The sequence below is a fragment of the Thermobia domestica genome, chromosome 4, assembly GCF_964235325.1.
Source record: "Thermobia domestica chromosome 4, izTheDome1.hap1.1, whole genome shotgun sequence".
NCBI classification, from domain to species: domain Eukaryota; kingdom Metazoa; phylum Arthropoda; class Insecta; order Zygentoma; family Lepismatidae; genus Thermobia; species Thermobia domestica.
Genome location: NC_137457.1, coordinates 286,972,737 through 286,991,345, shown reverse-complemented (window position 1 = coordinate 286,991,345; position 18,609 = coordinate 286,972,737). Strand labels below are relative to the sequence as shown.

The window sequence follows — 18,609 nt, the reverse complement described above, 5'->3', positions numbered from 1 at the left end:
TGAAGTATATTTATGAGATATACGTAAATGAACGAAATTTAAGTCAGTATTAGTAGCGTTGGAGTTACTGTTAGTTAGAGAATTATGAAAATTAAGACATACAGTAAAACCAAATATAAGTACAACAAACTGAATGATATGCATCTGAATAAGTCTATACGACAGTAAAAATACAACATATGCAGAAAAGTAATATTAAATATTATATGTTATAGGTGTGTTTTGTATATATGCCGTCTAAAGTAATTTTTTCCTTTTATAGTCTTCTCATTTTATATTCTAACTTTTTATCACAGAATATAAAACTAGTAAACTAAACGATCAAAAAGTAAAGCACGATAGTTGTTACACCTAGTAGATGTTTAACGTTTTATTTAAAAAATGAGAGATGGACTTACAGTGTAAAGAGGGTTCAGAACTACTATGTACAATCTCTCCCATCAGGAATCGAACGCTGAACCTAGTTTATCAAAGAGGCACGCCCCCACATAGTGCAGAAGACCGGAAACGTAAAGAACTTTAAAGAGTAAGATTTCACACTAAATATATAAATGCAACTTCTCTTCTGTTGCTGAAAAAGAAAAAAAACGAAAGAATACAACATCTTCAAAAGAAAGATAAGAGGGATATACATGCAAGAGAGACTGACAGTAACATGACAATAAAGTTTAAACTTTGGGGTGAATGGTTGGCTTCAATATTAGATTACCCCCTGAACATTGCTGCCAGGGCATACATTTTCCGAAAGGCAGATTTTCATGCAAACGCCATAAAATATATTTCAACCTTCAACCTACAAACTCTAAGTACAATATATTGATCCATTTTGATAATTTAGTATTCACAGAGCTTAAGTGAATGGAGTTTGAAAGTATTAATATGATGAATGACGTAAAAGGCATGTTTTACACTCCCATTTTTCTTTTTGAATATATATTATACTTATGTCTATAAATTTATAACATATTTCCACATTTTTATTCTAACTCCAGAGCTCACAACAATCATTTTCGTCATTTTGGATTGAACATGAAAAAGCGCATTACATTTTCCTACTCTTTCCTTTGGAATGGACAAAATATCAAGGTAAAATAATAATGTTGTTATTCATTTGTCACTAGTATATGATAGCAATCATAGAATATTGATAAACGTAATGGAAATACACATTCTCACAATTTTCCTGAGATAGGGATATCAGTAATTCGAAATTCCTGTTTAATAAAACATGCAAAGTTTGTGTATGTAATACCATAAAGAAGCATATATTTCGAAAGACCTAAATTAGTAGACCTAAGATATACCTCACAACAAAACAAAGAAACTATTGGCAACATTAGTAAATTTACAGGATATATATATATATATATTCAAATAATTGCTGAAATAAATGTTAAGATTTCTTCTTCAAATGCAGCTGGAAAACTTTTGATCTTACCATAAGTAGTAAGGCCTTTACTATATAATTCTTTCTTTTTTTTTTAGAAACATTTTAATAGGAAGTAATAATTTGATAATTATAGAAAGTAGATTACTTCGTGATTAAAAATGTTATTAATTTAACCAATATTTATGTTCAAAATTTTTCATATAGCGCAGATTCAAGTCCAGTCAGTTAGGACGCCGTAAACAATGCACCAAAATTCTAAACTATAAGAAAAGATCTAGAAATATATATTACTTCAATGATATAATAATACTTTAATGGTCATTTTAATGGATACATTGATAGTAATTATTTGTACTAGGTTTCTTTCTAACATTTCGTTATTCATTCTCGTCATTAAATTATTCACTGATGTTTAGATAAAAGAAGATTCTTTAAGTAGTGAAAGTCACTAAAGTGAATTTAGAGATTTTTAAATCTTTTATTTTGATACCTACTTTCATAACTTCTTTATTGGCTATACCGCAAAGAGTATACGCATTACTATCGAAGAAAAGTTTAAGTATAAATCAAACGTTATTTTCTACTGGTATATAATATTTAAAAATAGTTCCATTTTTGTAATTGGTCTCAAATGAGTAATGTTTTCCTTCTAGTTTCAATCAAGAGATAAATATTCTTCGCAGGATTTATGTAAGGCACTGCATTCATATTTCAAGGACATTTCTCAAAGGATTTAAATTACATTTCATCTATGAATAAATAATATATTAGAGAAAATATTGATAAGTGATTTAGTAACATGTAGCTAGTTGTTAGTCAATAATATAACATTACATCATATTTCAGCTATGGAGAATATGAACTGTAGACTCAATTCATCGTAAAAATACAGTATACAATTTGTTCTAAGAAAAAGCACACTATATAATTGCCTTCAATACATGTATTGTATAAAGAATCATATTATAAAATAGATCGTTAAATTAATATAAAATTAGAGATCGCCTCCCAGTCAACGGTGAAGGTTCTGCAATTGTATTAAAATGCAAAAATAAATTTAAAACATATATGCACTTGCACGCATATAACACATACACATGTTTCTAAGTTCATTTTCAAAACGTGAGCGTTGATTTTGTATATGATAAAAGCAAGAATATATGCAACAGAAATTCAAAGAGGGGTTCTTTACGTCATTAGTGGTGTCCAAAGGTGTGTAAAATTAACTTTTGAAGCAATTAGCGGTAAGAGGGGTATAAGATGTACAAGAATGTGAAAAACGGTGTTCAACAATACAGTATTGTTGGCTATACAAGAAAGAAACGTGGATACCACTAAGCAGGCCCGTATCCACGGGGGGCAAAGGGGGGCCGGCCCCCCTAAACTTTGGCTTCCCCCATAAAAGTTTCACGGTAGGGTTGCAAATGAACTATAATATGGTGATGAAGTATAATATGATTGAGTCGAGCCCCCTAACTTCTATCGCCCCCTAAATTTTTGGGCTGGCTACGGGCCTGCCACTAAGAACAAACTCGGAGCAGTTTTAGTAAGCTCAAGACACCGTTACAGAGACATACCTTAATAACACAATATTCTTGAAATAATAATGTGTTGTTTTGAACATAACATTCATACTTTTAAATATATCAATAAGATTTGAAAATTACAAAGCTTCCATCAAATTGATCCAGTAGATAGTCATTATATCATGTATGGATTATCAAATATGCAGGGAGTTGGATCTACTTTACATTTCACTGATTTCCCACATGCGCAAGCGTCATATCGCCTGTTCGACTATGCACACAAAATTCATTTTACGTTACTATTATATTGTTAACAATGCATTTTTATACAAATTATTATTATTGTTTTTATATCCATAAATAGTTTAACGATATTTTTGTATTTCACAGCTATTTCTTTTTCATTATTGCTAGAATTTAAAATTCAGTACATTGTTTACAACAACAAAATATGCTTTGTACAATAATAATCTTTTTTTCATTGGAATCTAATTTCCAACTATATTTTTTTTCAACCACAATCTATCCTGTGTTGTCAATGTAGATTATACTTTCTCTGTGATTCTCACGTTTTTATTATCTGATAAACTTTGTAGTTTTATTTTAGTGGGATATTCAACACATACAGGCGCAAACAACAAGCGGAAAGAAAATTGTATATTCGTAAGAAGAGAAAGAGAAATGATTTGGTTGCGTTGAAATTTAACGTCCCTTTCACCATCGAGGCTATATGAATCGTAGACCTGGGATTCGTAACGTGGGATTTGAACCATACCAGTTCGACTGCAAATCGAACCGGATATCCCACGTCAAAGGTATCAGTGCTAAGCATAATACTATGAAGAACTCGAGAGAGAGAAAGAAGGAGAAGAGGAAATCATGTTTGTTAGACTTACATCCGAAGACTCACACATGCTCCCCATGTATAAGACAATGCTTTATCATAATCCGACAATGCTCTGTTTTTTTCGGTCATCGAGTCATGATCTATTCGTGTCATTTTCTGTCCGGAACCCCAAATCTGGTTAGCCCTGGGTCTCACTGCTTCTGTGTGTTCCATGTAAAGGATCCCCAAATTAGTCACTTATTTGATCATTGTTTCATGGTGTTATGAGAGAAGTGTGGCTCGAGAGGATCTGTGTGGGATGACTCTCTCACATAAACAAGCAATATTTGTAATTGATTATAAAGATTATAAGAACATGCAAGGTGGTGGAGGTACGCTGCATTGTTAGATAATAAGACTAGTGGTATGAGGTGCTGAAATATAGAGAAGACAGTTTTAGGTAAATTATGTTTGCAACATTTCTGGATTTACAACACTTCATACACACACAAAACAATAGCGGTCAAGATGAAATGTAACAATAGGAAGTGAATACATTTTTTAGTGTTGAAAGGGAACAGAAATTCAACAATGACTTCATAATATGTGTATTGTTGGCTTTAAACTTCTTTCTAATTTTAAGGAGAAGTCATTTTATTTTAAGTCAGATTGATAATTTATATCATTCTAGGTTTCGAAACAAAGGCTTATTTAGTTTATCTTTACAGTATATCCTCAAAACCACGATATACCAATTTTGTTTATATTATCTTCTCCGGGGCCCACTGAATCGAGGCCGTATTTCGTGGTTTTGCGAATACACTGCTGAGCATGATTTTTAAGGAACAGCGGCTACTTGTAAACAAGACTTATGGTTTAGATATGATGAATATTAACTCATCGGACAATAGCACACGTTTCTAGTCATCTGTGATACATGTCGCATATTCTTTCCACCAATGGCGTTGTGATGAAGCGTTAAGGTCCGTAATCAGCGGTTCCATTCCTGCAACCTAAGTAATACTACTGCCTTACTAAGGAATACTTTCGCGTGTTCTTGGAAAAGCTTAAGGAAATAAGCCATTGGAGTTTCAGATTGTGACTGTCAATGTGAAACTTTCGTATTTTAACTTACTTACATTCAATTTAAATAACATGTTTCAGCCTTTGATTATTGTTTACCCTTATTACTATACTGATCAAAATGTTGGCATTAATTAATTATTAATGACAACATTAAAATATATAAAAGTAATTTTCATTCTGTTTTGATTTCTAATTGTTATTACGGTATCTACTTGCATGTATAGACTGTAGCATTGTCAAATTATGAGGTTCCATTGAAGAATGGCTTTGCATCTTCACTTACATTCACATCGGAAAGGATATCGCAGGCTCATCGCCTCATTGTCTACGTTCAAGACGAAATCGCGGACGAAGATGTCCGAAACCTTCCTGTCGAATCTCGCAAGTGTAGATTTCCCAATGAGAATGAAGAAATATGGGCATTTCCATACTACAGTTATTCTGCATGTATGGCGCAATGTAAGGTTGAATATAAAATGAGACTCTGTAATTGTACAGACAGACTTCTTGGACAAAGTAAGGGTAAGTACCTATACATGAAAACAATCTCTCTGCAGGTGTGAATTAAAGATGCAGTAATCTTTCTCTAGGAAGGCAAAGGTAGTGAAAATGTCTCTCTATGTATTGTTCAGATACTTGCAAATTTTAATGAAAACATACAAAAAGAGTGCCACTTATAATATTTGTAAGGTATTCGCTCTCATTTTACCTTCAGAATAGCTCATATCACATGAAATTGAACTTCCGTAAATATTACTAAGTGCAATATTATATCATTCAACTTACTACATCACTCAGTTCAGTGTATGGAGTCATAAATATGAGCCGGGTTTTGCATCCAAAACGGACAAGCGATTAATTACCTTCATGTTCGATGATTAGATGGGTCGAAACAATTGTTCAACTACATAGCAATGTTTTACATACCACACCGCAAGTGTTCCAGCTTTGCTAGTCGGTGCATAATCATCTTGAAATTTAGCGTCATTACCCGGAAACAACATCCGGATCATTAGATGCACAGCTGGCAAATCCAACAGGACCCGCTGGAAACAAGGATATTGGGGCCCACAGAATCGAGGCCGTATTTCGTGATTTTGCGAATACACTGCTGAGCATAAGATTTTTAAGGAACAACGGCTACTTATAAACAAAACTTATGGTTTAGATATGATGAACATTGACTCATCGGACAATAACACACGTTTCTAGTCATCTGTGATACATGTCGCATATTCTTGCGACCCTTGGTGTTGTGATGAAGCGTTAAGGTCCGTAATCAGCGGTTCCATTCCTACAACCTCACCCTGTCTTGTAATTTGCGTCGTACTATGACGACACAGACTGTGGAAAGTGTTACTTCAGTTCCACCGTTGTTTGTCCACACTCTCACAAAGGTTCTGGATGACAATCTGCTTTAATGCTCGGCAGAATCTCTCAATGAAGATTTTCTTCCAGTCTATTGACAAAGGTTCAAATACACACCACTAAATATTACTAAAACGATGGATTATCAAACTAAACGTAATATTAGTTATCTGTTTATCACCAAGCAACTTTCCTCTAAAAATCTGTTCCTATGTCCGCAAGACCATGTACTTTCATATAGTTGTATGAACGAGTATTTTTAAGAACGAGTCCAATCAACATAGGAACATAGTTTTCTATGGACACACTGATTTATTTTGAAAATTCTGGAAGTTTGAATCATATATATATATATCAGTTTCACAAAACATAGAATATAATTCCAGCAAAGCAAATAAATGTATCGTAGCGAAGGTACTTTTGGACTTACCTTCGTGCTTGCAAACGGGTGATCGTCACCAGTAGCATGCATGTTCCTTAACCACCGTTTGCTCCGCTGAAAGAGATTCTCTGTTGTTTAAGCTCTCCAAAGATATTAATAGAACAGTTGGACCAAATTTTTCATTAAATTTTCTATTGCGCAACATGGGAGAAGATTAGTCGGGTTCATCTATTTGGGCATAACTAGCACAATTATTTCCTGCAAGAAAGATATAATTTTCTTGAAATAGTGAAAACGTGCTTCGTCGGGCCAAAATATCATATGTAGTTGTTATCCTGGTGGTTTCATTCTAAGAATGACAATAACCTGTTTTGTATATACTCTTTAATGTTAACGTCAACGTTAATGGCATTGTTACCTTGATTCAAAATTGCAGATGACAAACTCCCGTTCGTAACCGGTTAACTATACCAAGACTTTTAATTGAAACTTCACAATTGGAACATATTTTACCTCGGACGAGGTACTGTTAATATTTTATGTGTAAAAGTGCTTATGATTACAATTCTTGACAGTTAAATAGGCTTTGTCAACCAGAAAAATGTTTCCTCCTTCAAACTATTGACGTGCGGTACTGTTCTGCATTATCTTTCGCTGCTTCTTAGATTATCCTGGTATCTTTTTCTTCTGACGTACTTTGATATCGGTTCTTGTGTTTAAAGTTTCGCATAGAGTGGAGCCTCTACAGTTTAGCACGGCTGCAGCATTTCTTAAGCTACATCACATTTCTGGTTCATGAACGTCATAAATTACATAAATTCCTTCTCATGAACGCAACATTCTCGTCACCACTTCCGTCCTTTCTTTTGGTGCTAAATGTTTAATCACACCTCATAATTGTTCCACACAGTTTATGTTTGTGTGTTTCGCCTTGATTATAAAATGCTAGTTCGTCGCTAATTTAACATTTAGAGTCAGTTTCAGATAATGGTTGATAACAGGTAGCCTAAATTATTGTTAAGTTTCTGCCATTTCCAGCCATTACACCTCGAATATATGTGTAGTTTTTTCCACTTTGGAACAAACAAAACACTTTCGCTCACTTCACAAAATCAGACACTGACGTGCTTACGCTTGCACTTTCTTATGGCTCTGATTTGATTTTGCTCGATACATACACAAAGACATATACAGTATTTATGCATGTAAGGTAAGGGTACAACCATTCAGACCTCTGAAAATATCCAGGGGTTGGCAAAGGAAGTCATCAGATTTATATGACTTTTGCATAAAGAGAAGCTACTGTATTTAGCACCAACCTCCGGTCTTCTGTATTCACAAGTATACCCAGGTATCTATTACAGAGAGACTCGGTAAACCTTCATATTTGACGGAAGAATAAAAATTATCTCACATTAGCAGAACCATTGTGTGATATGGTATCCTATCTTTATATTTGTATCGGTTGATCGGAACCTACGGTTGGTCATGGAACAGCACATCATAATAAACAAACCAATTGTGATAGCATTTGTAGATATAGAGAAAACTTTTGACAATGAGATTAGAATATCATGTTCAGAGCGTTGAGGAACCTGAAGGTGGATTACAGAGACAGAATAATAATATACCAACTTTACAGGAACCAGATAGCTGTTATAGGAAAAGATCAAAAGGAAACAAAAATAAGTAAAAGAGTAAAGCAAGGATGTGGACTTTCACCTCTCCTGTTTAACGTCTATATAGAAGAGGCTATGAAAGAATTCTTTGATAAAAAAAAAGTGTAACAATAAATTGCCAGGTTTTCAGCACAATAAGGTTTGCTGATGACATAGCACTGATAGCGGAGAACGAAGAAGACTTGCAGGAAGCACTTTCAAACTTGAACGACCATCTGGAAGGAACATGCAAATGAAGATAAAATAAGAAGAAAACCGTAGTGTTAAAGTGCATGAGAGCAGAACAGGAAGGGGCAAACGTATGGCTAGAGGAAGAAAAAGTCGAAAACGTTAAGACATTCCCATATTTAGGAAGTCTAATATCCTCGAACGGATCAATTCAAAAAGACGTAAGCTCCAGAATAGCACAGGCTAAGCAAGCATTCAATAGAAAAAGAGGACTCCTAACATCAAGAAATGTGTCGCTGGACTACGTTAACGATTCATTAAGATTCTGGTATGGAGTGTGGCGCTTTACGAATCAGAGACGTGAACATTGAGAAAAGCTGAAATCTCCAAGCTGGAAGCATTTGAAATGTGGTGTTGGCACAGAATTCTACGCAAATCATGGCCCGAAAGGAAAAGGAACGAAGACGTACTAAAAGAAGCTAATAAAGGACGACAGATCATGAAGATCATAGGAAAAAGAAGAAACAGCATGCTTGGCCATCTTATTCGGCACTACGATTGGATCACTGTGTTGATAGAGGAAAAGGCAGAAGGGAAACCAATAAGAGAAGGACCAAGGATAAAATATCTAGATGTAGTTATGAAGAAGAGACCTTATCAAATGTTAAAACAGCTCTCCCTAAAGAGAGAAAAGTTTTAAAATTTACATATTGCCTACCAACCTATTGTTAAGGTGAAGAGAAGAAGAAGAAGAAGATATCTGTATGATTCTTCTACACAACGATATAGGGAGAACGTGTGTAAAAAGATATGTAATTAAGTGCAAATTCACCTGTTGTCAGAAAGACGCCTTATTCACTCCGCCGTCGCGCGGATCTATATTCTACACTATGTGTGACTTTCTTTAGGTCAATCCCATTATTCTACTTCTAAGTTTCTTTGAACTAACCAAAGTCTGTGTTTAACAATATACTGTTTTGCCTTGAAAGTCATGGAATTGATTTTAAATCTATTAGTTATAAAATGAGTATATAAACATTTGACTAAAACGTTATAAAATAGTATAGTTTTAAAGTTGCATGTTTAAAGATAGTTTTTTCTTCTTTCTTACATTTCGCATTATTCTACTAAGGTAGAAAGTTTTATACCACTGGAAATAAATGTTCATAAATGCGCGATCATTATTAGTAGTAGAGGTATATAAGGCATACTAATTTTGCAACATTAGCACTGAAACCACTCTAATCTGAAATTCTTACCGCTATGAGAATGCAACTCGTCTGCACTCTTATTCCGCTTAGCTTACAACTTCTAATTCCTAAATGTTTCTAAATGACTTCTAACATTTATTTATATGAATTCTTATTTTACTTTATTATAATTAGCTAAATGATAATAATAATTAAGAAACACAAGTTTCAAGTTGTATTCTTTCCAATATTCCGCAGTTGATTGATGAGAAGTAATCTTAGGTCATTGTACTATGTCCTGAAGGGAACAAATTAATTGAAGTTGATATCCTTACTAGTTTCAAGTCAATCCTTTACCATTCATCCCTATATTACTATAAATTATTGTAAATCTCAAAATTGTCAGAAAATTAAAATCTGTCAAGATTTAAACATGGAATATGACATTTATATCATTTTTGTCTCTTATGAATTTGTCTTTTTTCAGACCACCAAATGCTGTGTAACAAATATGGAATGGAATGTATTGAAAAAATGCAAGGTATGGTTTAATGAATTATAATGCTGCTGGTGTTTAATAAACAGAATTTGTCTCAGTTTTATTTTATAAGTTTGATAACTTTTTAAAATGATATTTCTGTTATGTAAAATATTTTTCTCTTTTATATACTGCCATACTTTATCCTATTATTTCATCATATCAAGCACTAATTTCAATTCATAGTTACATATATATGCTAGCCAGGTAAAAATTCTTTGTTCCTATTTTCTACGAACAAGATTGTTCAGTTTCGAAAAAAATGGAGGACCAAAGAAATTACTCTGATCTCTTTGAAAATAGTTGCACTTTGACTTGCTTTCAGGCAATTTGTTCTGTAATTTTCGTAAGGTTTTAGTAAATTAGAAATAATATAAGCTAAAAATAACATTAAAATAATAATATTTAAAGAGAAGAAAATAAAGAAAGATTAAGGAATGACATCCAGGCAAATGAGTTTCTGTTTCATCAAACTGTAGAAGAGTTATAAATACGACATATATATAGGTATAAAAGTATTACAATCAATTAATTAATCTAAATTGTTTAGTCAATAAATTTAATTTTTAAAAATATTTATACATAAAAAACCTCGATCGAATAAAGCTACATTTATCTGAAAACGCAATCAACTGGGAAAGACTTCTGTTCAAATCATCCAAATGTTATTGTTTTATTTTAGATCAATTAGAGCTTATTAACACAGTAGAAGAAGGAACCAATGGTATCTTCTGTAAGTGTCCACTATCATGTTTGCAAAAGGATATTGTAATCATCAGCAGCAGAAGGTAAGTTTATTTTAGTTACTTAATATGCTAAGTAATACTAATACAACTTGGTTGAAAAAAATGAAATCTTTCAGTTTTACGTCCAACGGCTATGCCGGCTAGGCTAAAGGAGACGGTGATGATGAGAGATGAATAAAATGGTGGAATGAAGAAAGTGGGAGAAAATGGGAGAGCTCCGAAAAAAACCCGACCACGGTTTTTGTCCACCACAAAGTCCACATGGCGCGAGCTGGGATCGAACCAGGGACCCCAAGCACCGGAGGTGAACGCTCTACCACTGAGTCACCTCGCCCTCTACAACTTGGTTGAGTAAGGGTTCACAAGAAAGTAATTAGTAGTTAGTGAAGAATAATTTTCATCTATACACGAAATATATTTGAGGTAAAACATTTTATTTACATTTGTATAAAATGTTTAGGATGGAGTTTTAGGAATACTTTAAATTCCTTGACGATAAAGGATTTTTAACTTAGTTGAAACATAATTAAATGTCTTATGTGCTTAGTACGACGAGAAACTACTTTAATTATCCATTAAAATTTACACTTTTTGGGGGCTCAAAGTATATTATTCTCTGTATCATTGATACACAACTTAACCAACTGCTCTTGACTTTTCTAAATGAAATACAGGGTTTTGAATTAAGCTTTATTCAACTGTTCAACATTGTGTTGCTTCATTTGTCTAATATTAAAGATGTAGGAAAAGGAAAGAATGTATATTTATCGTGATAAGTTCTTATGTACAGGAATAATGACTTTGTTTTCTAGATTTGTATTGATCTAATGTTCAGAACTGCATCTTATATTTGAACAAATTATATGCATAATGTTCAATTGTAAATGTGAATCTGCACTTATTCGCCACATGTATTTAGATGCTAAGGGAGTACTGAATTCAGTTCTACCGTTTTGACATATTTAGTGTTATATATAGCTGGATAACTTCCAGATGATAGAAGAAAGTGTGGTGCTTTGAAGTCTAAACTGAAGACTAATCTAGTAGAAAATTACAGTATAAGCGTGTCTCAATATGATGTTCTTTTACGTTAAAACATTCCGATTCAAGTATAGCAACTTCTAATAATTTGTCACATTCTGTAATGCAGTTTATGTTAACTGAAGGGGCATGCATCACTTACTAATTTATAACCTGACCATCTGTTGGACTTGTAATTTAGTCGCATTGAAGCAACGTTATTTCTATAATGTTAATGACAAATTTATCTCTTTATACTAATTTTAATCTAAAAGACATAACCTTCATTCTGTAGAAATTCTTTCGCAAAATAAATTATTTTACTCTTATTAGCTTCAGGAAATCATTAAACTAAAGGGAGGCTAGTTCAATACTTTTCCATTGAATGTCACGTTTTCCAAACCACAAAAAATATAAATACTTTTTATTATTTTTATATAAGTTAACGGCTAGTATATTAACATACTCATTTCGCCTCAGAATTCTATTGCAAGACTTTTGCTAGTCATATCCAAGTGGATTTGTCAAGGCATTATCGATTTTCTTTGATTTAGTCATATATGAGAACATTATCGTTCTGCTGAGTTTATGGGAAATTAAATAATGGCAATTGAATTCATGTTCCAAAGTCGTAAAACGAAATAAAAAATGTAATAGGAAGTATTTTTGCTTCATTCTGTTGCTTCTTGATCAACGTTTATAGAACGATGTTTCAGCAGTTTCTAAACACAAACACTGAATCCATTATGAGGTTACAGGAAATAGACACTTTAGATATTTTGAATATTCATAAAGCTAACGATCTATTTGCATTTATTGTTATATCCACTTGAGTGTCAAGTTTGGGCCGTTAACTTTTCTCATTATAATATAATCCGATTTGATAGCAAAAATCAAAATTTCAGCTTTACAATCCTGTACAACAATAATTAGGTATGTTTTTCATAGTAATTATTAAAGTAGATATATTATCTTGGAATGAATAAAAAACGACTGGTCTAAAATCAAACATACGGTAGATAACTAAACTTTCTAACACTAAGATGAATAGAATTTTCACCACTGTTTGAAACACACATTATGGATATTACGAAGAAAATAAAATGAGCATCATAGTAAGTTCCTTTACATGATCGATTCATTTAGTATGTTTTCGAAACAAAATACTTATTTCTGTTGCTATAGTAAGTTTATATGTCAATTAAAAGTAATCAAAGTTAATTTATATTCCAATAAAATGTTTCATATTCTCCACATTTTTTCTATTGATATGTACTTAGGTACATTATCTAAATTTCCTACTTCATTCAATAATGTTATACCAGGTAATACTTTATTTCAACACAGTTCGTGTATTAGTATCAACTGCAAACACATCTTCCCAACATCGTGGAGTGAAAGAAGGTAAGACGAGTTTTCTTCCCACTAAATAACTAAATGTGGCGCTAGCTTATTTCTAAATTGAATAATTTCTTCTCTCTAGTCTAATGTCTTGAGTACATGACATCCAGGAAAACTTTTCTGTGGCTATAAGGTTAGCTTACTGTGATCGATTTCGGATCTCAGTTCATATGGTTCAGATCGCATATTACGTTGTTGGTCAACTTTACATATAACCTCAGTGCTGAAAGGGATGCTAAAAACGAAATCAACAATCAATAACGTCCATGATTCTATTCCTGATAGAAGATTATAAAATGCACTACAGTGCTGGAGTACCCATCTAAAACTGTAGTTTTTTCTATATACCCTTGCTGTGAACAATAGAGTGAATCCATATGAATCAATTATAATTTCCCAATCAAACAATTGAATGAAAACCACAGAAAGAATGACTATAGGTTTGATAACATTGGAATACAAGCCGTCATTAACAAGGATGTAATACGGATATTAGGTTAATATGTACACACTTTCTGCACATTACACATGAATTTTAATTTAATTTCCTTTGGTTTACTAATTACAATATGCATGCAATAAATCTAACTACTTTCAGTCATCCAACACAAGTGAAGAGCGGTCAGTATGGTAACCCAACAATCTTATTTTACTCTGGGAGAACAAGAAGGAGAATGAGAGTGTTAAGAAGCTTAATTGACATTGCAGGTGAGTGCGATAGTAGTATGGGCTGCACTTTGCCTCACTTTTTGGCCCCTGGGTCCCTGCCTCAGGACCCATGGTCCCTGGCCCAGGGTCAATGACCTAGGGGTACCTAGGACCACCCCCTAAAGTTTGGCAGGGGTACATAGGACCACCCCCCAGGACCCATGGTTCCTGGCCCGTGTCAATGACCTAGGGGTACTTAGGACCACCCCTCTAGATTTTGGCAGGGGTACATAGGACCACCCCTTAAATTTTGGAAATTGCCAAATCTAAAAATTGGGTGTGGTAGCCTAGGACCACAGTATGTACCTCTATCAGTATTGGGTGTCTATGTCGTTCCCTTTTATGAGTAAAAAATTGCCAAAAATTCAAATTTCGGGGTTTTTTGACCTAATTTATCCCCTTTGATGAGGTATTATTATCCTATATGGTTATATGGGCATATACAGGGATTCATTCCCTTTTATAAGACATGGGTATATTAATGCACCCCTTGAAATTTTTGGGAGGTGTACCTTGGCCCACCCCTTCAATTTTTGGAAATTGCCCAATTTAAACATTGGGTATTATAGTACAGGACCCTAATATGTATTATGATAAATTTTGGTGGTCCACCTCGTTCCCTTCTAGGGGTACAAAATTGCCAAAATATAAACGTAAGCAATACGTAGTACCACGTGTTTGGTTTTTGGTCGATTTTATCCCCTTTGATGAGGTTATTATCCTATATATATAGTTATATGGTCATGTATAGGGGTCCATTACCTTTCATAAGATATGGGTATATTTGTGCACTCCTTTAAAAATTTGGGAGGGGTACTTTTGGCCCACCCCTTAAATTTTGGAAATTGCTCATTTTATATATTTGGTATTATAGTACGGGACCCTAACATGTATTATAATAAATTTGGGTGGTCCACTTCGTTCCCTTTTAGGGGTACAAAATTGCCAAATTTTAGTACAACCACGTGTTTGGTTTTTGGTTATTTTATTCCCTTGGATGAGGTCCTATTACCTTATATGGGTGTATACAGGTGTTTATTTTCCTATTGTAAGACGTAGGTACATTTGTGCACCCCGGCAGGAGTGCCTTGGCCCACCCCTTAAATTTTTTGGAAATTGCCCAATTTAAACATTTGGTATAATAGTATAGAACCCTAATATAGATCACTATAAATTTTTCGGTGGTCTATCTCGTTTCCCTTTTAGGGGTACAAAATTGCCAAAATATAAACGTAAGCATTACGTTGTACCACGTGTTTGGTTTTTTTTTGACCTAATTCATTTCCTTGGATGAGATCCTATTACCTTATATGGTTGGGGGGCGCGGTGGCTCAGTGGTAGAGCGTTCACCTTTGGTGCTTGGGGTCCCGGGTTTGATCCCAGCCCCCGCCAAGTGAACTTTGTGGTGGACAAACACCGTGCTCGTGGGTTTTCTCGGGGTTTTCCCGTTTCCTCCCACTTTCTTCATTCCACCATTTTCATTCATCTCTCATTATCACCGTCTCCTTTAGCCTCACCGGCATAACCGTGGGACGTAAAACTTAAAGATTTCATTTTTTTACCTTATATGGTTATATGGCCATGTATAGGAGTCCATTCCCTATTATGAAACATAAGTACATATGTGCACCCCCTTGCGTACCTTGGCCCGCCCCTTAAGTTTTAGAAATTGCCAAATCTAAACATTTGGTATCATAGTACTGGACCCTAATATATATTACTACAAAATTTGTGTGGTCCACCTCGTTCCCTTTTAGGGGGCATTTTGTTCCGCTTTAGGAGTGAACCTTGCAATCGTCCCGAGTTTGATTCTTGGAAATGTTGAATTTAACGTCCCCGCGAAAACGGTGAGAGATGATAGGACGAAACATGAACTTACTTGACTGAGGATTGAAGCAGTGACCTCATACACTAGAGACAAGCGCTGAGTCATCGTACACGTGTGTTGATTACTATGCAATAGTCCCGAGTTTGATTCTTGGTGCTAGTTTCAGGAAATGTTAACGTCCCACTTGAAACGATGATGAGAAATGAGAAAACATCATAAACTTACTTGCTTGCGGATTGAAGCAGAGATCTCACATATTTGAGCCACTATGGCCCATTGAGAAGTTCAGTTTTTTGATTACTATGTCATGGTCCCGAGTTCGATTTTTTTTTTGTGTGTGTTAGTTTAAGAAATATTGAGTTTAACGTCCCCTTGAAACGATGATGAAAAATGATAGGAGGAAACATGAACTTACTTCGTTGTGGATTGAAGCGCTGAGCCGTCGTACTCCATTCAGTGCGAACAGTTTCGCGTATGAAAAGAAGACGAGCAGATTATGTTACATTACACATTTCAGTGCGAGCAGTTTACACTAGGTTTATGTTTCATATAGAAAGATAGAAGATCTGCGTTGTCATCTTTTTACTTCGTGTGCAACTTTGACCTTGAAGAAAACCTTGTTGACTCAGTGCTAGCATTGACGTATACACACAATCTTATTGTTTAGTTGGCTGTATTTAGAGATGAATCAGACATGTAAGGTTGCTGGTTCGAATCTAGTTGTGTTCGCTGTAACTCAGGGTCTGAGCGATACTTACCGAAATTTTTCCAGTGTTGCCAACACTATCAGAATGAATCGATTCATTTAGTCGGAGCAGTTTCGTGACGAAAACAGAATTTTGTTTTGCACACAAAAATTTTTTCTGAAACAGAATTTTGTTTGTACATAAAAATTTTTTTCTGAAACAGAATTTTGTTTGTACATAAAAATTTTCTGAAACAGTTTTTGTTTTGTACACACAAAAAAATTTTCTGAAACAGAATTTTGTTTTCGTACACAAAAATTTTTTTCTGAAAACATTTTTTTTTCGTACACAAAAATTTTCTGAATCAGTTTTTTTTTCGTACACAAAAAATTTTCTGAAACAAAAATTTAGTTTGATTTTTTTTCGCAAAACATTGATTTATTTTATCGGTAAACTGATTCAGAAAAAAGAAATTGAAATCGCAGTACAGGAAAAAGAATTTGATTTTAGGATGTGAAATAAAAACACAGAATCATGTTTTTGTACATTTATTTTTAGCATGTGAAATGGAATACAGAATTTCCTTTTTCTTCAAAGGAAGACGTGTCCGTGACGGGTACAAATTCTGTAAAGAGAAAATAAAACATATGAATATACATGGTAATATTTATTTTGTTTCCTGTGAAAGAAGAAAAACAGATTATTAACATCGAACTAACTGATCAAGAGAGAGTGAGGTGAGAAAAGAAACGCAAATGTGACGTACCTGAATTCCTTTTTTTTTTTTTTTTCTCCACGGGTTTCTGCAAGGTGATGTCATCTGAGTTTTTGTTTCCGCTGTGGCCTCGTTGAAGCATGTCCCGTGTTGCGTTGATTCTTTGCCCGTCTTTGGGAGGTGATGTTGGTGGGATTAGGGGAAAATATGGCTGTTATTCTGTTCTGGCTTTTTTATACCCATAGGGCAATGTCTCGTATGTGTCTGGTATTAATCGGCGTTTTTTATAGTTGAAACTGTACTTCTTTTCTTCAGGTTTTGTGACAAGATGATGATCGTGGGTTCTGTAAATTTTGTGCGGCGTGCTAATGGAGATTTTTTCACTCGATTGATTTATGATCATTTGCTCCAGACTATTGAAATTTAACTTTTGACTTGCAGTATAATTGAGTGTGAATCCACGAATTTTGCATACATAACTGGTTGATTTCGTGTCGGGGTTGTAGATTTCCAAGGCGTACTGTTTTGGGCCACCAGACACGAATTTTTTAATGTATGCTTTTGGTCCAATTGATTCAAGTTCATTTGACATTGAACCAAGAAATACTTCTGGTTCTATTGTGGGCTGTGATGGTCGCTGCGTGAATATTACGGAATCTGTATCGAAATATAATACTCTTTCTTGCAGAAGTTCTAAATATTTGTAGAGTTCCAGACGAGCTTGACACGTTGTAAATGCTCCAAGGACAACATTAGCATTGTGATTTTGTACTGGAACATCATCTTCATACTGCCAATAAAGGTATAACATCGAATCGTTAACAGGTAAAATTTGGTTGACTTTTATGTCTGGAGCAGTTAATTTTTGATACAGTTCTTTGGGGTCGTTAATGATGGTCGTTTGGCTGAAATTGTCTCTTATAGCGAGTCGTCCCCAGAAGGCATTCAAACAGAGCTTTGCAAGACTACGACGTGCTGAATTTGTCATTATATTTGCTGCATCTAAAGTTATGCCTTCCCGTTGTTGTACCACTTGGATATACTGCTGCTTTTCTTCTTCGGTGACGCAATTGGCAGGCCAACCAGAAGCTTCCAGCTTAGATTTCAAAAATGTATTAATGTATTCGCTGAATAATCCGCCAGTCTTGGTTTCTGGATCATATACGGTGATGTCGTAATCCCAAATTTCGTAAATTTCAATGACTTGATACCCAAGTTCAATGGCTTTTTGAATTTCATAGGACACCCATGTTCCTGTTAGACTTCGTTCACTGTCCGAATGTGTACATTCAGAATCTTGATTTAATGCTGTGGCACAGGCAGCACAAAGTGGAAACAACAACTTCTTATTT

At 34.3% G+C, this 18,609-nt stretch overlaps 1 protein-coding gene and 1 long non-coding RNA gene across 2 annotated transcripts in view; both read left to right on the top strand.

Moving 5' to 3' along the window:
- LOC145683155 (uncharacterized) overlaps positions 1-11,727 on the top strand; it is a 71,418-nt gene extending 59,691 nt beyond the window's left edge. The window contains exons 14-18 of the mRNA XM_081754518.1: positions 993-1,086; positions 5,053-5,350; positions 10,103-10,156; positions 10,836-10,941; positions 11,712-11,727. Of these exons, the coding sequence (XP_081610644.1) occupies positions 993-1,086; positions 5,053-5,350; positions 10,103-10,156; positions 10,836-10,941; positions 11,712-11,727 (568 nt within the window). The remainder of the gene's footprint in view (positions 1-992; positions 1,087-5,052; positions 5,351-10,102; positions 10,157-10,835; positions 10,942-11,711) is intronic.
- A 2,189-nt stretch (positions 11,728-13,916) lies between these two features.
- Positions 13,917-18,609, top strand: part of LOC145683533 (uncharacterized) — a 35,340-nt gene continuing 30,647 nt past the window's right edge. Inside the window, exon 1 of the long non-coding RNA XR_014131138.1 lies at positions 13,917-14,028. This is a non-coding gene — a long non-coding RNA (uncharacterized LOC145683533). The remainder of the gene's footprint in view (positions 14,029-18,609) is intronic.